The sequence below is a fragment of the Mus caroli genome, chromosome 8 (genome assembly GCF_900094665.2).
Source record: "Mus caroli chromosome 8, CAROLI_EIJ_v1.1, whole genome shotgun sequence".
NCBI lineage: Eukaryota > Metazoa > Chordata > Mammalia > Rodentia > Muridae > Mus > Mus caroli.
Window position 1 is genome coordinate 38,874,448 of NC_034577.1, and position 21,202 is coordinate 38,895,649.

The window sequence follows — 21,202 nt, forward strand, 5'->3', positions numbered from 1 at the left end:
TCCTCTGCATAAAAACTCTGATGCTCGAGTTGCAAAATTACATTCAGATTCTACACACGAACTCTCCTGTGTGTGTCTGTTTGTCACTCATTCATCCACACTTTGCCCACCCGAGTCGAGAAACCCCGTTCCACGCAGACACAGGGACCCAGAGGGTCTGCGGCACTCTTTCACGGCAACACAGAAAACCTACTAATATGCAAAACATAAGAAATAAAGTAAAACTATATCAGGGGATTGTTAGTAGAATTCACAAGGAGCAAAAGGATGGAACTAAGAAGGCTGGTGACTGCTGGAAACGGGGGCTTCCACAGGAGACTATCAGCAATCTGTACACATTATGTATGTAGATTACATGCATATATAAATGTAAACAGCATATACATTTATACATGTATCTGTAAACATTCGATGCACATATATATCTTATGCATATAATCTTCATACATTAATGGCACACACAGGCCTTTGGTGTTGTCCATAAGACCCATAGCTAGGGCCGCAGGCCTCCACTGTCTGCAGATCTCTCTGTCAAAACAAGGTGTCTCCTGTCAGCATACTTCCTGTTCTAGGTGCACAACAGGGCACCTGAGAGCTGGGAGTCTCACATAGTGAGCAGGAGCAAACATGACTGTCTTCAGTGCTTGTCATTCTTCTCCAGGGTTTCGTGCTGCTGACAACATGCGAGTTAACAAGAGAAAACCCACACAAGGCTATTACCCCTGCAGCCCACCTCACACCAGTGAAAAGCTACTGTCTTGGAAAAATCACTCAGGGCTATACAGAGAAACCCTGTCTCGAAAAACCAAAAAAAAAAAAAATCACTCTCAATCTACTCACCAGCTTAAGATCGGTATGACAACACTATCCCAACAACAACAGCCATCGTAAGTCCAAGAATGACAAGGCAAAAAAGGGGTTTCAGACTAGGGAGTAAAGCCAGCTGGATTCCACTGACACCTGCTGGTCTCACATCTGGACAGATGAACCGTTCTCCCCAGCCAGCAAGGGAAGAGCTGCATCTGTTCGAAGGGATAGGTTAGAAAGACCTTATATCTGTGGGGATCACCGCCTTCCCTCTCTGCTTGTTCGCTCGGCAGGGCATTTGAACCTGCTTGCCCCTCGCAGGCAGGGCACCACAGCATGCCACTCTAAACAGGCCTGGGAGCCAGACACACAGATGTTCGCTGGATCTGGTCAGGGGCCTCCGCACAGCTTGATCTCCCACACTGTGGGCAGGATCTGAGGAAGGGCTGATTTATGGCTTTGTTATAGGTGCTCCAGCTGAGACTGGTACCTTAGGGCTCCCCGCAGACGAGACTGTTAAATGAGGCCGAGCAGGGAGTGGGTTTCCAGCTGTTTCTCTGCTTCTTTTGGAGGCTGAGAGCTTCTGTACGCAGAATTACTACGCCCTCTGCTGGGCTTCTTATGGAAGCTCCGAGGATTTCACACTTCTCTAGCGTCTCTTGACCCCTAAACATTCTGGTTATCAGTATCCCCGTTTGCTTTATCCAACACCCAGCTAGATGGCTCATTTAGAAACACGGTCCATGAGTCAGAGCATTCTTTCCCTACCTCAGGCAGTCTCACTTTCATGTGAGATGAACAACTTCATTCTGATGGCGGGTCAGCAGTTCTAAGTGGCTTTCTGTGTCATTGTCACAAAATACCCAAATCTTCAACCTCGAAAAAACTGGTTTCTGCGAGCTCCCTGGTTGGTGTGTGACTATGTCAGGTTGGGCAAGGAAAATCCAGGGAAACACAGCTGGTAGGAAACCTCTAAAGAGGGATCTGACCTCTTACAGAGGCGTGTTGGGGTGACTGAACCTGTAACTGCCTATGAATATGCATGTACTATATGTGTGTGTATGTTCGTATTGCTATGTGTGTATGTATGCAAATGCTGTGTGTATATGGTCTGTGTATCTATGTGTATGAGTGTGTATTGTGTATGTGTGTATACATGTTTGTATTGCGGTGTGTGGGTGTGTATATGTATGCAAATGCTGTGTGTGTACGTGCTCTGTGTGTATTGTGTATGTATGCATGTACTGTGTGTGTATGCATGTGTGTATACATATACATGTGCATGAATGTGCTGTATGTATGTATGTATGTGTGTATACATATACATGTGTGTGAATGTGCTGTATGTATGTATGTATGTGTGTATATGTTTTGGGGTATGCCAGTCAGATTTGTGTTACTCTACAAAGTTATAGCTCTCTTCTTAATAAGTAGAGAGAGCTTTAATTATCTCTCTGTTTACCACATTCTAAGGCTGAGTGCCTGCACATGCTAACTAGATTGAGATAATGGGTAGCCAGGGTATCATGGTTGGAGTGTGTGGGCTAGAACCAAACCCTCGAGCTAGGAAGTGGAGAACCATAGAGACTGGAGTTCAACTATTGCCTTGAGGGGCATATGTCTGCCTCCATAGACCTCCCACTAGATCTGACTTCTCAAAAGACTCCAGAGCCACTTCATTCAGCCACACTGGAGGTCAAACCTGTAACGGTCACCCTTGGCAGGGTATTCAGCCAACCAACAACCAAGTGTACTTCCTTCAACTGAAGTCCTTAGTCAGCCTGTTTCCAAAACGCTATGGCATGATTTGAGTGTTACTTATAAGTAGTCACAGTGTAGATTCTGCAGCTTGGATACAGAAGATGCTGTCCTGAAGAGAGATTTGAGGAGTACAGCAGGTAAGATGGTGCAGAGCCTCGGTAGGAGGAAGATGGCAGAGGACAGTATTTTTGATGGCACTCCTACTGTGTTCTAGGGGCTTCTGGGGAGGGCAGCTCGGTGCTACTTAGTAAAGAAAAGTGGAAGCCAGAGCTGGGGATTCAGGAAAGTACGACATAAAAAGGCTGCTCGCTAGGGAGTAGATATGTACAATTATATTGCTAAGGGGTAGATATTTACAACAATTATATTGTATTTGAAAAGTCAAGTACCTTGGAATTGAAGCAGTTTGATTTAATAGCCCCTGATATTACATTCACAGAGAATTTGTTTCAACCTGCAGATTGTGGGGTCTGTCCTCCTGCTTGGCTTTTTGATGCCAATGAAGCAGTATAAAGGCGCCATCTAGTGGCCAAATAACAAAGTATTTACAAACTGAAGGATTGGGCTCTGCTTGGTGGCCTCTCATGGTGGCAGGATGCTCTGGAAATTTCAGGAGGTGGGAAACACCTGGAGGAAGTAGTTCACATCTTCCTGTCCTGCCATCTGGTTCCAGGCCACCAGGCCTCAGTGTTGGGGGTCAAGTTACAGGAGACTGGACTTAGAAGCCCTCTCTGTAGTTCTTCTGTTGAGTAGTGAGTCTTAGGGACCAGAGAAACAGCTAATACATAGTTTGAAACAATAACATTCTACAGGCCAAGGCAGAAAAATACTTCAGTGCAATCCATTGTTGTGTAACAGACAGGGGAAGCTTGTCTGTGGAAATCAGAGTTAGCTCCAGGAGAGAGAAGATTAAGTGAGAAAAGTGCCAGAAAGTATACAGATTCGCCGCTTGTTGGTGTGGAGATGTGAATCTGCTTGGCGTAATTTCTTTTTCCTTATAGCTCATAGCATTTTCTAGGTACTAGATATTCAGAATTAAGATGTTGCACTTGTTCTGAAAAAAAAAATAAGAAGAAAACATTCCTTAAATAGTTCTCAGAGAAGACAGCAATGCCTCCTCAATTTCCTATGTGAAATGTAATAAATAGGTTATAAAAGGTACTGGTTGTTCATTGGTTGTGAAGTTGTGACCACATTTGATGTCAATTCTGTCTTACTCTAGAAGCATTTTGGATCCAGCCTGCTCGTGCCATTTCAGTGACATCGATCTCTGGCTTTTGCTTGTTTGCTGTCTTTGCTTTGTCTTGCTTGGGGCCATTTCCTTTCCAGGCCACTCTCTTAGCTTCTGCTAACTCTTCTTCTTCGTTGTCATTTCTTAGAACCCTTTGTGTCATGGTCATCTTTGTTTGAAAGTATAGATTTTGTGCAGCTCTTCTCTTCGGTTCGTACTAAATCAAGAGAAAACCCTATGAAACCTTCATAATTTATTGGCTGGCGCTTCAGTTCCCCAAGCTCAACAAGACACTCTGACATAACTGGGCACAATAAATACTTCTCATTTGGACAACTTGTATAGTTATCAACTCTGACTGAAAAGTACAGGGACAAAGTCCAAATACTACATTATTGCCCCATGTGAGGACAAAAGTCAGGTACTCAGAATACAGAGAACTGTTTGAGGAGGCTGCAGCCTCTATTGAAACCACGTTTGCTCTCAAATTATTCCCCACCCCCACCCCCAGTATGTACTATTTCAGCACACATTTCCGTCCAGCACATTCATTACTCAGCTTTGTAAACTCCTACTCACTGGCAGATCTTGGTAGGTTTTGGCTTGTCTTCCGTATCTCCATCCACCTGTACTTTCCCCTAACACTGCAAAAAGAGTGCAGGCTACGCTGAGATACTTTCCGAGGCAAGCAAATCAGTATGGTGTGTCTTCAAGGGACCACTTCCTGGAAAATTGCTCCTCCTATACGTGGCCCATGTGGAAATTAGGAAGTCTGCACTTAACACCTGCAATGGTGCTTGTCCAAGCCAGTTTGGGAAAATGCAAAGAGAAGACTGAAAAGGCCACTGGAGAGCTCAGTCGGTAATGATGCTTGCTAGGCAACCCTGAGAACTCAGATTTGATTCCCAGCATCTGTAGGAAATCTGGACAGCTGGATTGTGACGTGGCTAAGAAGGTACAGACATTTGTCACCAAATCTGAACACCTAATGTCCATCCCTGGACCTTACATGATGGAAGGAGAGCATTGACTCCTGAAGATGGTCCACTGCCCTGCACACACACTATGACTTGCACATGTGCACATGCACACCCAAGAGAGAGTGGGAGGGAGAGGAGGAGGAAGGAGAGAGAGAGAGAGAGAGAGAGAGAGAGAGAGAGAGAGAGAGAAGAGAGAGAGAGTGGGGGGGAGGGGAAGGGAGAGGGAGATTGATTGATTTAAGTTAAGCACCATGACATGTCTTCTTAATTTCAGTTTGGGGAGGTAGAGACAGAATGGTCCTGGACTTGCTAGCCTAAGTCTCCAATCCCAGTAAGACACTCTGTCTTTCAAAAGCTAGGGTAGATGACACATGAGAAATAATGCAAGGTTGATAGCCCCCACCAGGTACCTGCACATACCTAAACATGAATGTGCACAGACAGACAGACAGACACATACACACACACTCACAAAACCTAACAGACTTCTCAAAACCCATCACTGAATTGAGTCAGTCCTTTACACAGGAGGGGGATTCATATAGGCAGAGAAAAAAAGATTCTTACAAATGGACATTTTGAGTTCCTGTCTGCATTCCTTCTGGTTTTGATTTTGCACTTAACAACTCCTTATATGGTTTCCTTTGCCTTTCTACCTGATCTCTTGGTGCCAGCTAGGACTGCCTCCAGCCAGAGGTGTTATCTGGGAAGGAGTGGGAGTTTAGGGAGTAGGATGTCTCTGGAAGAAGTAAATGATTGACAGTAAATTCTTGAAGGACCATTCATGTCCCCAATACTTTCCTGTTTCCATTTGCTTCCTGCCTACTATGAGCTGAGCGGACTCCTTCTCCACGGCCTCCTGTGGCCATATTGTTCTGCCTCACCTTAGGCTAAAGCAATGGGGCCAGCCAACCAGATCATAGGCTAAAACCTCAGGAAAGGTGTGCAAAAGAAGTTTTTCCTTTTGTGAACTGCTTTAGGTATTTGTCACAGAGACTAAAAAGGCAGACAGCACCCTTACTTGATATTTTCCTTGTATATCTGATGTGTTTTTATTTTTAAAATCTCCATGCTGTATTTGTTTCCTTGAGTAGTAGCTGGATGCAGAAAACAACCAGTGGTTCTCCCAGATCAGGAATTCTGAAAATAATAGTTTTCTTTCTGGGTGTTCGTACGTATATCAAGGCCCTTCAGTTGGTTACAGTGGAAGAGTCAGCATCCCAGTGTCTTCACCAGAGATGTCAATTTGCTTCTATGGAATAATCTTCCAGGGCCACAAAGTGATGCCCTCAAACTCTTTCAGACTGTTTGAGTTTTCTCCAGAATCCAGTCCACGTACTTGGCCACGTTCGTGTAGACCCCCGGTCTCTCCTTCTGACCACAGCCTTCACCCCAGCTTGTGATGCCCACCAAGTGCCAGACCCCATTGTATTTGCAGGACAGGGGCCCTCCAGAATCTCCCTGTCAAAGGGGGAGAAAAAGAAGACACATGCCGGGATCATGGTAGGCCTTTCCTGAGTTAAGTAAGTATTGCTCACAGCAATTTCACCTAATATTCTGGCCCTCTCACAAGCATCCAAACATCCAATTGTTCTCCTTTATCCAGCTTTCCTTCCTCCTGTAGAGTTTAGTTTACCTAAAATAAACCCACCAAGTGGTCTGCTTGCGATGGCTAATCTGAGTTGTCAATCTCACACACCTGGGAAGAGGGAACACAGCTGAGGCACCTCTGCCATCAGCCTGGACTGTGGGCATGCCTGTGGGGGAACTTTCACCACTGCTAATTGTTAAATACATTGTCGCAAAAGAAAAGTATCGAACACAAGACTAAACACAAGCCAGGAAGTAGCACTCCTCCACGTCTCTGCTGCAGTTCCTGCCTACCTTGACTTTTAGCTATGGTGGACTGTGTAACCTGTAAGTTAGATAAACCCTTGCCTTCCCTGAGTTGTGTTTGGTCAGTGTTTTATCACAGCAACAGGAAGCACACTCGGACACTGCTCAATGGTAGAGTGGTTTGTACAAATGCATTAAGCTCTCACTTCAATCTGGTATGACTGATTGCTTGAGAATGTTTTACCTTGCACGCATCCTTCCCTCCTTCTTTGTAGCCTGCACAGATCATCTTGTTGGTTATTTTGTGTCTTCTGTATCTTGTCTGACATTCTTCATTTGACACCAATGGTACCTTAGCTTTCTGAAGAGTACTTTGTACTTCACCTGAAAAGGGTCATATTAGTGTTTTAGAGGAATAATTATTATAGATGTATATACAATTATATTTAAAAGCCAAAATTGTACATACAAATCCTGGGGGGAGGGTGGTATTACTAAGCTTGATTCATAAGTCATTTTTGTAAGTATGGAGTATAAAGAAGACATTGTTTCTACTATTGTGTATATAATTTCATTAATGTTATTAAGTTCAAAATTAACTGACACTAAGTAGAATTTCTTTTCAGACAAAATAATTAGAAACCAGGCTAGAACTTTTACATAGAGTGTTAGGTCCCAAACTAAAAGTCTCCAGTTAAAATGGTCTTTAGAGGGGTTTAATCATAGTTAACGTTTCTGATCAGATGTATTGATCTTTGTTATCAGTCTTCCTGTTATTGACTTGACTCACCTTTGGGCCATATGACTAGATAGAAACAGAGGCAATGGTTAAGCTCTGTTCTTTGATTTCAGGATAAAGCAGAGATAGAAGGCATGGTTTGTTACCTCTTAGTCCTGTGTACCCCCATCCAGTCACCCAGCATTCTGTGTGCACTGCGTTTCTATCTCCTTTGGAAGGCAGGCATATTGGCCGCTGAAAATCTAATTTTGAAAATCACAGTTTAGTCATCAGAAGCCACTAGGGTTTGGATCTGAGGTGTCTTCCCAAAGGCCCATGTTCAAAGACTCCATCCCAGCCTGTGACACTACTTAGAGATGAGAGAGAGAGAGAGAGAGAGAGAGAGAGAGAGAGAGTTGGGGGGAGGTATAGGAAGGAAGTGACGTCACTGAGGGTGGGCCTTTGAAGGGGCTATCAGGAGCCCCGTCCCTTCGTTTTTGCTTCCCAGCATCCAGGAGGTGAAAATTTGCTCCTCTGCACATTTCTTACCAAGGGCTCCAAAGCAGTGCAGCCCCCCAACTGCAAGCTGAAGCCTCTGACATCATGAGAGCCCATATTACCTTTCTTTCTTACAGGGTGGTTACATCGGGCATTTTGTCACAGTGGCGAAAAGCTGACCGAAGCAGAAAGAAAGCCAATCATTTGTCCCAGAAAGGGGTGTTACTTCACCTGACATTAATCATGCTCTCTTTCTTTATGATATTTGTTATCTTTTTCTCATGTGTTTCATGTCATGTGTTCAGTGGCACATATGAAACATCCCAAGCAGAAGGGACAGGAGAAGGGTAAGACATGCCCTCTTTACATCACCTTTTATTTTTAATGAGGTTTAATATTCTGTAGCATTTGCTTAATTGTGTTGTCAAGCCCTTTGTTACTAAAGCAAAATATCAATCATTATTCTTACTGCTTCTGTATTTTATAAAACGATGTCATTCTATGTACCTGAAGGCAAGTCTCCCCATCTGCACTCTCCAAGTCTAATCTAGTATTCTAAGGCAACCTCTCTGTCTCAACAGAGTGAGGCCATCTTTCCAGACCTTCCTTGTCTGGCTGTTGATTAGACCCCGTAGATGAGACTGTGAGTGAATGTTTACTCTAGGTCACCTAAAACTCTATATACCTGTGTAATTCATGGCTGATTCCAGTTTTAACAGGGCAATATCATACCCACTTTCTGCTGTCGTATACTGATCATGAATTATCATTTCTTGAACCCTGAAGAAAGCAGTCCCTTCATTTATTTCTGATTGATTTACAATGCCACCGTAGACACGCAGCTTTTTAGGTGTCTCTATCCTAAGGAACAAACAGAATGGAAAAAAAAAATCTATCACTAGGCAATTTCCAAATATTTGTGTTTCACAGTTATTTATACTCTGCATCTGTTTCTACCTTTAGGTGGTAAAAGAGTGATTTTATTCTCAAAACTTTTAGTCACATATTTCCTCTACAGTGAAAGCACTGGATTAGTTCTTGCACTAATATTGAACACTATAAATAAATGGTCTTTCCACTCCCCAGCACATCCACAAGCTCAGGAGAGTTCAGTATTAGTCTCAACCTTGTCTTGGACAGAATTTAAAGAAAAGTCACTGGGACTTTCTGTGTGTTTTCATATGTGCTTGCAAAGGGGACTATTGATCTCAAGTGTAGTATTGAATTATGTGCATAATGCATCCATGCATGGAAAAAAATGAACAAAACAATTAACCTCTAAACCTGTGTCTGGAAGCAACAGAGGCACTAAAGTAGTACAGAAAGGTTTCACTCAACCGAATTTCCTCGAGATACACGCTTCCCCGGCTAAGATGCTCACATTTGGCCAATATCGAAAAGCAATGCTAAGTGCGGGGATCTGGTTTGATGGTGTGTGCTGAACACGAAGCATTCATAGGCAGAGAAAGAGAGACTAGGGTAACCAGGAGTCAGAGAGCTGGGAATTGTGAGCTTCACTCTGGCCCTGTGCTTCGCCACCAGGCACCAGCAGGAAGTCAATGGAAATAAATTGCGTTTGAATGACAAGGCAGAGGTGGGCAATCTACTCTGCTCCTGCCCCTGTTCTACTGTGGCCAAATGATGAGAACTGGTCTCTTCTACACCATCATCTCTGCCCACACAGAGAGAACTAATTAATAAACAGGATCATTTACATTTTCAAAGTGTTTATTGACTCTTATGATAGTCCCAGATTTCACCTTGATGATGGCGATCCCAGGAGAATACCAATAATACTCACCCAGAGAAACAATGAGCTGCTGTCAGTATCCACTGGTTTCCAATGATGGAGCCTCCACACAGGTGTCCCCGGCTGGTGTGCAGGGTCACCTGCCATGGCCACTCACCGTGAACAGACGCAGCTCCTCCTACCACCCTGGGCTTGATTTTAGTTGTGCACACTACAACAGAGAGAGTGTGGTTAGCAGTTACCTAGGCTTCACTGTCCCTGGTCCTGAAAGGCTTCTGAGAAATCTCCCAGAAGCCTTTCAACCTATCAGCCGAAAGGTAACCTTTAGAAAGTTAACAGGCAAGCAGTAACTAGGACACGTTATCAGTAAGCCCAATGCAAGCCTTCAGAAAAAGTTCTATCTCTATGTCTGCTCCATCAACTTGAACAAAATGCTGAAAACTTATAGTGCTCAACTGCTCAACTTTGCATTGGGGATGAAGAATCTTTTAGTGGTGTCCATTGCTAGGTGCCTTTAGAAAGTCAAGTTACATTAGAGACCAACAACAGAGTAAATACGAAAAACAACTCAGTTCGATCTTCTCTCTTACATAAAGGTAAGTATTGTAGCCCAATACTGTACAGCGTAACTACTTCTCTATGCACGAGAAGGCAGGCAGGTTTATTACCCTCCATATTTTCTCCTCTGTCAATCTACACCTGATCCATTCTGTCACCTGTACAGACCAGGCTATAAATTCAACAGAGACAAACATAATGAAGGCAGAAGTGGGTGAGAAATGTAATCTTCAATGTATCAAGGTATCTGTTCTGGATCCCAGTTGTTAAAGCATATTCACATGACTTAACAGTCTTTCTAGTTGCTCCTTCTACCACGAAGAAATAGAATTAAGACAATACTTGTTTTGAATGTTCCTTCTTATTAGGTAAATTTATCATGAGTAAAACACAGTGTGTATGAAGTATAACTTAATTAACTTCCTTAAGAGGCTCAGGCCACCCAGAGATTGCTATCAAACCACTGAATTCTAGGAAGGCATGTTTTCTGTTTAGGGCACTGCAGTTGTTGGGATAAAACATCTCAATGTGCTATAAATCAGGTCCTCTGAAACTAAGGATGGAGTCACCTTCTAGAATAGCAAATGATCTGATGAAAAAGGTTTTATACTTTTGAAACTTTCACGAGGAGTAATTAGGGTCACACTTTGTTGATGAAATCTCACCACAATTTACAGGATATCTTAACACCTGGCATTATATATATGTGTGTATATATGTATATATATACATATATATATGAGAGAGAAATTATATATATCATATATATATCATATATCATAGCATCTAATCATGAAAGATTAAGTGGGAAGAAAATGAATAATTTATTTAATGGACTGGTTAATAGTTTAATCTCTGATAATTAAAAAAAAAAAAACAAGACAAAAGTATCCATTGATCTTGAAAACAAAAATTGGCCCTCTGGGTCTGTCTCTACAGGAAATGCCACTTGAAATGACATATATACATATACATATACACACGCACACAACACACACACACATATATACATACACATACATATATGTAAGGGAAAACCTCCAAATTTGTTAACTTTGTTCTCTCTTCCATGTCTATTTTGTTGTCATTTTTTATACAGGAGTTTGCTTTTTAATCCAATCTGGTATTAAATTTCTGATTCTCCTGCCTCAGCCTCCTTGTGCTGCTGTCTCCACCTCTCTGTGGTTGTTGTAGACTAGCCTCGTGTCGATATGTTACGTTGAATATTCCCCTTCAGTTGTATTTTTTCAAGTACTCACCATTATCCATTTTGCACAGCCTCAGTGAGTATCCAGAGATGCCTCCCCTCCCATGAAGTATTCTCGTCGGAGATCCATTGGAGGAAAGCTTTAAGTAACATCTGCCCCTGCGGCTGAAAACAAAACTCTGTAAGCAAAACTCATCCTACAAGGAGATGCTCCAAGAGCATCCACCTAACTTGTGCCTTACTTCCTCTCATTGCACAGTCCGTGCGATGGATAGTAGGTAAAGAACTGGCAGCGGGCGTTATTGGTACACGCTTTCTGACAGGTTTCTTGGCCTTTCACATCGACGATGTCCAGCTCTTCTCCCAAGAAATCAGTGTCGTTGTAAAAGGACGGATGGCAGAATACTAGACAACAAAGCACACGCCAGGTTTGAAGTGTGTAGCCTTCACAGTCATCCAGTTCCTTGGGGCTGTGGAGCTCAGGGAGAGGGACAGACTCCATTGTTTACCTGGGACGCTGTGCCTGCAGTGCTGGAGACTGAACCCCGAAAGGGCGTGGCTCTTTGTAAAGCGTGTGCTTGGTAATCCACTTTCAGATGTTTTAAGGAGACAAAGATGTCTAAAGGACCAAAGGGAGTGTATGAATAAATCAGATAAAATATACCAAAGAGAAAGACCACTTGTTACAAGTATAGCAAATAAAGGTAGCTCAGAGAGGCATTTAATAGCAACCTCATCCTAGCATCGCTTCTTGAATCACCAAGTCACGTTCTGCAAATTGTAATGTCATTAAGAACTTTTCAAAACATTTTTGAACCTTGCCCTATTGTCAGTGGTCCCAGAGTGTTTCCTCCTGCTGATACCATTCCTTTCTGCAATTCAAATCTATCTCAAGGAGTCCAGAAGCCTCCTGCTACTTAGACATTTCCTATCTTGATTGTGCAGCACGTTTTTATTGGCTGTTTTTAAAAAGACCAGATGACCCTTAATGATAACTCCTTACCTCTGAGATTCTTTTGGCCATGCTTGGGAAAAGAATGTGAAGAACAAACAAGTGGGGTGATGCGTGCAGATGCGACGACAGACGAAAGCATCTGGGGCCACCACGCTGTCAATGTTAAGGTCTGCCAGCACCATGTTTGGGAAAATGTCCCTGATACAAGCTGTCCAAGGGAAGAAACTGTGTTAGGAAGGCAGGGGCACCAGCAACATCATAGACATCCCAGACAGGGTTTGTAAATTGTATTACAAATGGAAAGTTCATCCAAAGACCTATTTATTTATGTATTTATTTTTGTTGTTGTTTATAAAAAGAACAAATTTGAAATTTAAGAAAGAAATGCTTTCCAGGACATAGTGAACCATATCACTATGAAGACAGTAAAAGGTTACTGGGTTCACTTCATGTATGACCATCTGCTGTTTTTAAAGTTAGACCCATTGCACATATTCTCTGCTTCACTCGGGCTTAATGGTACCAATATCTCATCGAGAAAAAAATGATACTTACCCAAATTTGAAAGTCCACAGGACTTCAATGAAAATCCAGATACCACGCCATTGAGCTTCGTTATTGTGGTTGGCGTCCCCGTTTGGGTGTACTTCAAAAGACACATTTTACTGAATACAAACAAAAATGGAAAAATATTGTTCTTTCCAAGTATATGAAAACATGAGAGGATAAGAAGTTACGGTCCGCAGGGGGGAAATGACTGTAATAACAGAGGAATTGCTCAGAAGTGTTCACCTGCAGAGCCAATTGGCCGCGTGAATCCTGGCAGCTCTTCTAACCACAGGGAGGCTCTGTGGACTCAGGAATAATGTTATCTCATCAGTGAGAGGACAACACAGAAGACCTGATGTGGTGTGAGGTGGTTGTGTGAACGGGTTCACGTTAGCCCTCCAAATATGCTTTTGTGTAAGCCCTAGGAACATTTTCCTGGCCTGCAGTTGGCATTCTGTGAAGTCTAAGACATAAAACATGTCCTCTGAGGAGAGCTAAAGAGAGCCATAGAAGGCTACTTTCCATTTTTTTTAATTATTCATTATAAAAGACATCTTTAATGTTTCACTTCCCATTCATTTTTTTTTCAGAATTATGGAAAGTGAGGTAGGAATAGCCAAGGTTAAAATCTAACTTCCACATACCTGTTGTTGACTGTGTAAATCTAGATAATGTCAAAGATTCCTAAGTCTAAAAATGAACTTTGAGAGATGGAGAGATGTCTCTTCTGGCTCTATAGTTATCTGCACACGTGTGTGTCTAAACGCACAGGCACACACATACATACACACACACACACACACACACACACAATTAAAATGTTTGTAAAAGAACAAGTCATATACTTTTCTAATAACAATTTAAATCTGAAGATGCAGATTTAGTCATTCCCTCTCGTTAGTCATATGTTTTTATATCACAGATTTCTTCCTGGAGGAGTTCAAAATCCCACATCGAACAGGAGAAAACTTTGCACATGGGTTTCAATGACTTCTTCTTGGGTAAGGGACAGAACTGTACATGTAGGTAGATAGAGAAACAAACTGTAAGTTTTGATGATTTTTAGGTTAGGACATTTGTTAGACTGGGAAGAGCATGGCCAAGCAAACCAGGGCACTCAGAACCATAAGTGTGAAAATGTAATGCCTTTTGAAGTTAGCTAGGATATAGGGTAAGCTTGTGTATGCTTTACAACATACATAGAATCTGTGAGGCCACGCTGTACGTATTGTATATGGTGTGTAGGGTGTGTGGGTATGCAAGTGTGAATAGGAAGTCCAAGGGGGGGAGATGTTAGAGTTCTGGCCCTATCACCTCCCTGCCTTTTCCCCTCCAGACAGGATCTCTCCCTAAGCCTGGAGCTAAAGAGAATGGTCTTGTCAGGCATCAATGGGAGGAGAATCCCTTGGTCCTGTGAAGGCTCTATGCCCCAGTGTAGGGGAATGCCAGGGTGGGGAGGCAGGAGTGGGTTGGTGGGTGGGTGGGTGAACAACCTAGTAGAAATGGGAGGGGAATAGGAGAGGGGGTTGGGGGGGCGGGGAAAGGAGATAACATTTGAAATGTAAATAAAGACAGTAAATAATAATAATAATAATAATAATAATAATAATAATAATAATAATAATAAAAGACCTGGAGCTAACCAGTGAGCTCCAACCATCCTCCCTCTGTCCCGTCACCCTGTGCCCATGTCCCAAGCACTGGGGTTAAAGGCATACACACCCATATCTGGCTTTTATGTGCATGCTGGGATCCAAACTCAGGGTCCCCGTGCTTGCATGAGCAGTGTGTTTATGCGCCCACTGAGCCATCCTCCAGTTCTGAAATTTGAATATGACTTAAATGTGTGTTAATTAGACAGGCTATGACCTTTTCATGACAAAACAGTGATTGTTGTTATGCAAATATCTTGGGGTTAAAAAAAAAAAAGTTTAGGCTTCAAATTGATGAAAATGCCTAAGGAACCAGCGGTTTTCTTTCCCCGACCAGGCTTATATCCAGGGGCTCAGACTCCCGCTCACTCACCGATGGTCCACACTGGGGAAATGCCCTGTCGCATATGTGAAAAACTGGCAGTGGGCATCGTCTGTGCATCTCTCCTGGCATTCTCGAGCATTCTTCACCACAGAGCTGTTATAGTTCATGCCCTTCATGTCTAGGTTCACGTACACCTCTTTGCTGCAAGCTGGAAACAAAGGCGGAGAATCTAGGCGTCACCAGAAGTGAGGGGCAACTACAGTACGCTGCCTTCACTGCTGGCCCTCTCGCGTGGAAACTGCTCGCTTCTCGCCCACTCTCCCGTGGAAGTTCTATGTTTTGGTTCACTCGGCCGTGATTCCCACTCCCACTAGGAGGTATTACGAGGAAGCCAATGTGCCTCTTAGACTGGAACCGCTTTAAGCTTGTACATTTGAAACTGGAGAGGGGGCTCAGCGATTCAAACCACTGGCTGCTCTTCCAGAGGGCCTGGGTCCAATTCCCAACACCCACATGGCAGCTCACAACTGTGCGTAACTCTAGTTCCAGGGGATCTGACACGCTCACACAGACACATGGAGGCAAAACACCAATGCATATAAAATAAATAAATAATTTTTTCAACAAATAGAAAGCTTGTGAATTTGCATTTTGACTTTCTGACCTCAAACCGCACTGACCAACTGGTTCACCCCTTAACTTACTGAAAAGTGCCCATGCCATTACTAGAACATGCACCACTTCAGTCTGCATTTTCTTCTCTTGATTTGAATTAGTTTTTATAACGAGGGCTTTTATGTGCAATAATAAGAACTGAGGTGCTGACATGCCTTTATGAAGCTAAGAAATGGTAAAGAGAGACAGTGTGCTTATGGGGAGAGGAAGGAAGAAAATTGTGTCCTCTACTCTACATAGGACGATGGTTCCTTGGTGGGAAGTTTAGACCTAGGTGGTAGTATTTTATTTTATAGCTACAAACCTGTATCTGAATCGATTACACGTATATACTCTAGTGGCTAGTTTTTATTGTATTTGATAAAAAAAAAATCTTACCACTTAATTGCTGAGGGCATTGCTTGAAGGAATATCCAGAGACCGCGCCTGTCATGTTTACCATTGGCAATATTTCTGTGACGCTGTCCTTCAGGATGCAAGCAAACCTGTTCTTTTTTTAAAAATAAAATAAAATAGTAAAATAAAATGAAAATAACATTATTCAGCGGGAATTCATGCTTTCAAAGAGTGGATCCGAAGGTCAAAGAGAAGGAGACAAACGACTGGGTTTCCTGCCAAAACAAATGTTTAATTAGCAAGATTTGACTTTGCTTTTTATTACAACATCCCTACATCTAAAAGAGCACACATGGCCCTCCTTTCCAACAGGACATGAACAAGAATGGAAGGACTTTAACCTATTGCTAAAATGTTGCTTAAAATCTGCCATTTTTGTGTTGTCCTTGAGATAGAAATGGTTTTCTATGTTTTACATGGCTACATTTTAAACTTTAAACACACACTCTCTCAGTCTCTGCCTCTGCCTCTCTCTCTCTGTCTCTCTCTCTGTGTCTCTCTCTTTCTCGCTCTCTCTCTCTCTCTCTCTCTCTCTCTCTCTCTCTCTCTCTCTGTGTCTGTATGAGATCACATGCATGAGAAAGGCAGAAGGTGGCATTGAATCACCTAGAGCTGGAGTTACCAATGATTGCAAATCTCTGGAAGTTGGGGTAGCAAACCTAGGGCCCTTTAGAAGAGCAGCCAGCAAACTTAACCGCTGAGCAATCCCTCCAGCCCACACATGGTTACATTCTAAGATAGTGTTAGAAATGCAGAATGTCCTTCTTTGCATTTGGTTCAACAAAGCCTAAAGTTTTATCCCTGTCTTGCCAATCTCTGTTCTAGCTTTCAGAAGAATATTTAATGCTGACAGCAATATGTAATCATCTGAGAAACCAGCAATAACAAAGATATTGGCAACTTAATTTTGCATTAAAGGTTATATATTAAAATTTCAAGCTTAGCATAGAGACAGAAATGGATGCAATATTTTAAAAATAAGAGAAGGAGAAACAGCCATAGGAACCTGTGAAATTTGATGAGAATTTAATTAACAGCTAAAATTAACATTTCAAGAATGTTTAACTTTGTTGAGCTTCTTACACTTTCCTTATTGGGAAATTCATGCTGAAGTATTTAGATGTGCAGGTCGATGATATTTTAAACTCACTTTCAGTATTTATCTGTGACCATATACAGGTAGGTAAAGCAAATATGACAGTGTTGCGATGACCTTCCTTATATGGTATTAAGGCGTGTCTCTGTACTTTCAATTGTGGAATTGTTGATTGCCATACTGGCAAAGAGCTAAGTTCTGGCAGATGTTTGGTATCGTCCTGTCTATGGCCCATCACCAGCTTCCGATTTGTAAGTGCTTGTCCTTCCACAACCCACTCATATTGCCTAAAGTGGGACAGGAAATACAAGGGTGGGACTTCTGGGGGNGGGGGNGNGAGAGGGAGAGGGAGAGGGAGAGGGAGAGGGAGAGGGAGAGGGAGAGGGAGAGGGAGAGGGAGAGGGAGAGGGAGAGGGAGAGGGAGAGGGAGAGGGAGAGGGAGAGGGAATGGAAGAGAGATAAAGTGTTAGCTACTTGGCAGACAATTTAAGTTTAGAGAAGAGAGCTGAGAGTCTGCCTGCCCCAATGAAGGGCCTTAAGTTTTATATAAAAGTCTGCATGACTTATTGAACCACTGATGGGAGCCAAGAAAGCCACATAATATGACAGGATATTGGAGGGGGTAGAAAATTGTTGTAATAATTTTTAAAGTAGCTTTTAAAACATTTCCCCCCTAATTGAAAGGTTAGAAGGAAGCTCTAGATAACCCCACCATTGTTAGCCAATAGCCAAGACAGGAAAAGAATGTAAGACAAACCATGGATGAAGAGCAAAAACGTGACTTTATGATTGAGATCCCAGGAGTTATTACAGTTTTCCACCAATGTGCCTAAGCGCTATCCTCCCTGTAATATTTAGTATTTCCGTGGAAGGAAACTTACTTTCCAGCCGCTAACATCCCGTTTTGTAAAATGGCAAGAGTGGGGTTGTAAGGTAATCTGCATTGGTGAGTAACTGGCACTGGAAATCAGTTCCTCTTCAGAGAAACAGAAACTGTTACCGTTTGGTAGGATCCTCGGAAGATGACTCAGCCATGAACGTGAAGAGCAAGCACCGTGGGTGGTGAGTGCAGACCAGGCGGCAGTAGGTGGCGCTCGGTGTGAAAACAGTACTCAGGTCACCTCCTTGAAAGCTGATGTCTTTGAAGACCTTAGTAACACATTCTGTGAAGAAAAAACCACGTGGGCGCACATTACTGCGGATGTTGGTGGGCGCTTTCCTCGTTACATGGTTTGTTAAAAAGTCAATGCCAAATATGCCTGACCTCGGACATCAGATCCGGCAACGCTCTTCAGGGAACAGCCCCAGATGGAGCTATAAATCACAAACAACATGGGGGCCCTCCGTGTTGTCCCATTTATGAGTGATTGTCTTGGGAAGGCTGCGGGAGCAACCCAGTGATTTCTCAGCTGTTGACCGGCAAGAAGAACACACTCCCCATGAAACCCCTCTAGGGGGTCAGCAAGGGTGTGCTGTGTTTCCGTTCATTTATTGTTTTGACACTACCACAAACTAAAAGCCAAGACTGACGACCCCTTGTATGATGTCATGCGAACATTAAAAATGGTCTCGTGACCAACATTTACCAGGGAAAACTCACTGAGTTCTATTTAGCAAAAACCTCACATCAGTTTTAGTTTTTAAAAAGTCAAAATGCATAAAAATTCAAAAGTGCTCTGTTGCTAGAAGAGATAGCTAATAATTCACACAGTATGTGACCTTTTAAGGGACTGTTGCCTAGTGACTGAATAAAAGATTACTTCATGCAGCCATACATGCCCATGGAGAGGTGTTGGTAGCCCATTTCTCTTTATAACTTGAAAACAAATACCAGACTCATGTGGAAGTTCTTCCAGAAGAATAAAATCTAACTCAAATACAGACTGCTGTAACAGCCATCAGTCATGTCTTGAGAGGATTGTAGGTGCATAGCAGTCAAAAAACGTCCTATGAGGCTTGTAGGGCCTAGATAACCAACGAGCTGAAAAAAAACTCATGTGGTTTTTCATTGATCCCTAACCAAAATGTGGTACATACATAACTGTATTATTAATGTAATCAATTAACATGATTAATATTTGTCGTGTATGTGATGATGAGATATCACATCATTATGATTTGTCGATAATTTGTTGGTTATTTCTATTCAGTTTTGGGCATGCCACTAATGTCATGTAAGGTGTTAACTCAGAGCCACAACTAATTCTGTACTGAGTATTTTCCACTTTAGCTACTCATATTTCAATATAATGATTTTCCCCAGCAACCTTATATTTTTAATCCACGCCTTTACAAAAGTTATTCCAAGGATAGGCTCCTCTGCGTCCACGGGGCTGCTGAAGGGATTTGTGGGGAGGAAGAGCAACCTCACTACAGATCCATCCCCAAAATCCAGCAGAGATTTGGTAGGGAACATGGTTTTCTCCACTACAGGCAAGTATCCCAGGAGCTACGTAGAGATCCGACTTCTTTTTCCAAGTTCAGTGTTGTCTCCCACCAAACCATACCGTGCCTGTTTCCAGCTAATTGGCAGTCTATTCCCACTTCACAGTTTATCTGTTAACTCTAAGAAATGCAACATTTTACTATTAAGCCATCATAACACATTAAAATGTTCTTATCAAGCACAACACCAGGATTTGATAAGTTGAATTGACTTTTAAAGGATTAATAAATGTGCAGTTTTGATTAGGATGTAGCCACTACTTGAATCGTTTAACCTATAATATTGACTTTCATAATCTCAGTACAGTTCCTAGTACTGACGAGAGTTGGCTACTGTTTGTATATTGAAGAGTTTGAACAGAAGAGCTGGAGTTAGGGCCTCTGATGGGCCCTCTGTATCCTGAGTCCTGAGATTACAAGTGTGTGCCTCCACTCCCGGGGGATCCATTGAGTTTGTAAACTCCTTGCTGATCTGCCTGAAATAATCAGTGCATTCATTACTTTGAATTTTTCTATGTACATAACCACATTTATGGGAAGAGTCAGTTAATTTCCATCTTTCTCCTGACTCTTAGGTCCTTCGACCTTCCCTACTGTGGTGCACAGGATCTCTAATATAATGTTTTAAGGGAAGTGACAGTAGATAGTCTCTCAACATATTTATTGACACGTATTCGTTGCATAGCAGTGGGCTTCATGGGACACCTGCATAGGTGTGTATACATCATAATATCATAGGCATGTATCATGTAATTCGACTATATTTATTCTTCATATCTTCTCGTTTCTCTCTTTCCTTCTAGTCTCCGTCATCCCCCTAGACTCTAGAGCCTAGAGTGTGTCACTTCAAACACACACACACACACACACACACACACACACACACTGAATTTTATGTATCCATCCATATAAGGTCTAGAATCGACAAGTTTGAGAAAATGTGATATTTATCTTCTCCAATCTGACTTATCTCACTGAATATGATGATGCCCAGTCACAGTCATCGTCACACAAACGTCATGATTTCATTCCTCACTGTGGCCAAATGAAACAGGGAGAACACAGAGTTAGGTGGGTACAGAATGGGGGGTGGGTCTGGGTGGAGTTTGGGGAGTCGAGGTAAAAATGAGCAAAATACGGTATATGGCATTCTCGAAGAATTAGTAAAAAACTAAAACAACCTTTTTAGCTAAATGCAGAACATGCCACCCCCCCCCAGCACTGTGCCTACATCCAGCGTTTGCTCTTTGCATTCATCTATTGATGGACACATAGGCAGACTCCCTGACTTGTGAATAAATTTCCATGCTGGCGAGGCTGTGGGGGGAAAAAAATCAAAATCTGTAATGAGATGTCACAGAAAACTCAAAGTAGAACTGAACCCCTCCTGGGAATGTCCATGATGGCTCCTAAGACAACTTTCTGAAGATGCTTGCATCTCTCTGTTCCTTGTTTCCTATTCACAGGAGCCAAGTTGTGGATACTCCTGCCTTACCCCAGGACCTCAGGGAAACACTATTTCAGTCACTATTACATATGAGATTTCTTGAAAACTTTTGGTTTGAATTTTTTCTAGTTGTTGTTGGTTTTTTTAAATTTTTTATTACATATTTTCCTCAATTACATTTCCAATGCTATCCCAAAAGTCCCCCATACCCTCCCCCCCACTCCCCTACCCACCCATTCCCATTTTTTTGGCCCTGGCTTTCCCCTGTACTGGGGCATATAAAGTTTGCATGTCCAATGGGCCTCTCTTTCCAGTG

At 42.5% G+C, this 21,202-nt stretch overlaps 1 protein-coding gene across 3 annotated transcripts in view; it reads right to left on the bottom strand.

Moving 5' to 3' along the window:
• Positions 1 to 5,800: 5,800 nt before the first annotated feature.
• The window catches only part of F11 (coagulation factor XI), a 21,388-nt gene continuing 5,986 nt past the window's right edge, over positions 5,801 to 21,202 (bottom strand). For 2 of the 3 annotated variants that reach the window (XM_029480818.1, XM_021170368.2), the window contains 13 exons: positions 17,995 to 18,157; positions 15,881 to 15,987; positions 14,876 to 15,035; positions 12,857 to 12,966; positions 12,350 to 12,509; positions 11,856 to 11,965; positions 11,589 to 11,751; positions 11,399 to 11,511; positions 9,633 to 9,792; positions 8,517 to 8,692; positions 7,501 to 7,596; positions 6,860 to 6,999; positions 5,801 to 6,240 (listed from right to left, as the gene is read on the bottom strand). In XM_029480818.1, coding sequence (XP_029336678.1) covers positions 6,079 to 6,240; positions 6,860 to 6,999; positions 7,501 to 7,596; positions 8,517 to 8,692; positions 9,633 to 9,792; positions 11,399 to 11,511; positions 11,589 to 11,751; positions 11,856 to 11,965; positions 12,350 to 12,509; positions 12,857 to 12,966; positions 14,876 to 15,035; positions 15,881 to 15,987; positions 17,995 to 18,029 — 1,692 coding nt within the window. In that variant the 5' untranslated portion in view covers positions 18,030 to 18,157 and the 3' untranslated portion in view covers positions 5,801 to 6,078. Of the gene's footprint in view, positions 6,241 to 6,859; positions 7,000 to 7,500; positions 7,597 to 8,516; positions 8,693 to 9,632; positions 9,793 to 11,398; positions 11,512 to 11,588; positions 11,752 to 11,855; positions 11,966 to 12,349; positions 12,510 to 12,856; positions 12,967 to 14,875; positions 15,036 to 15,880; positions 15,993 to 17,994; positions 18,158 to 21,202 lie in introns of those variants that run through there. The other variant, XM_029480819.1, reaches the window with a different exon arrangement.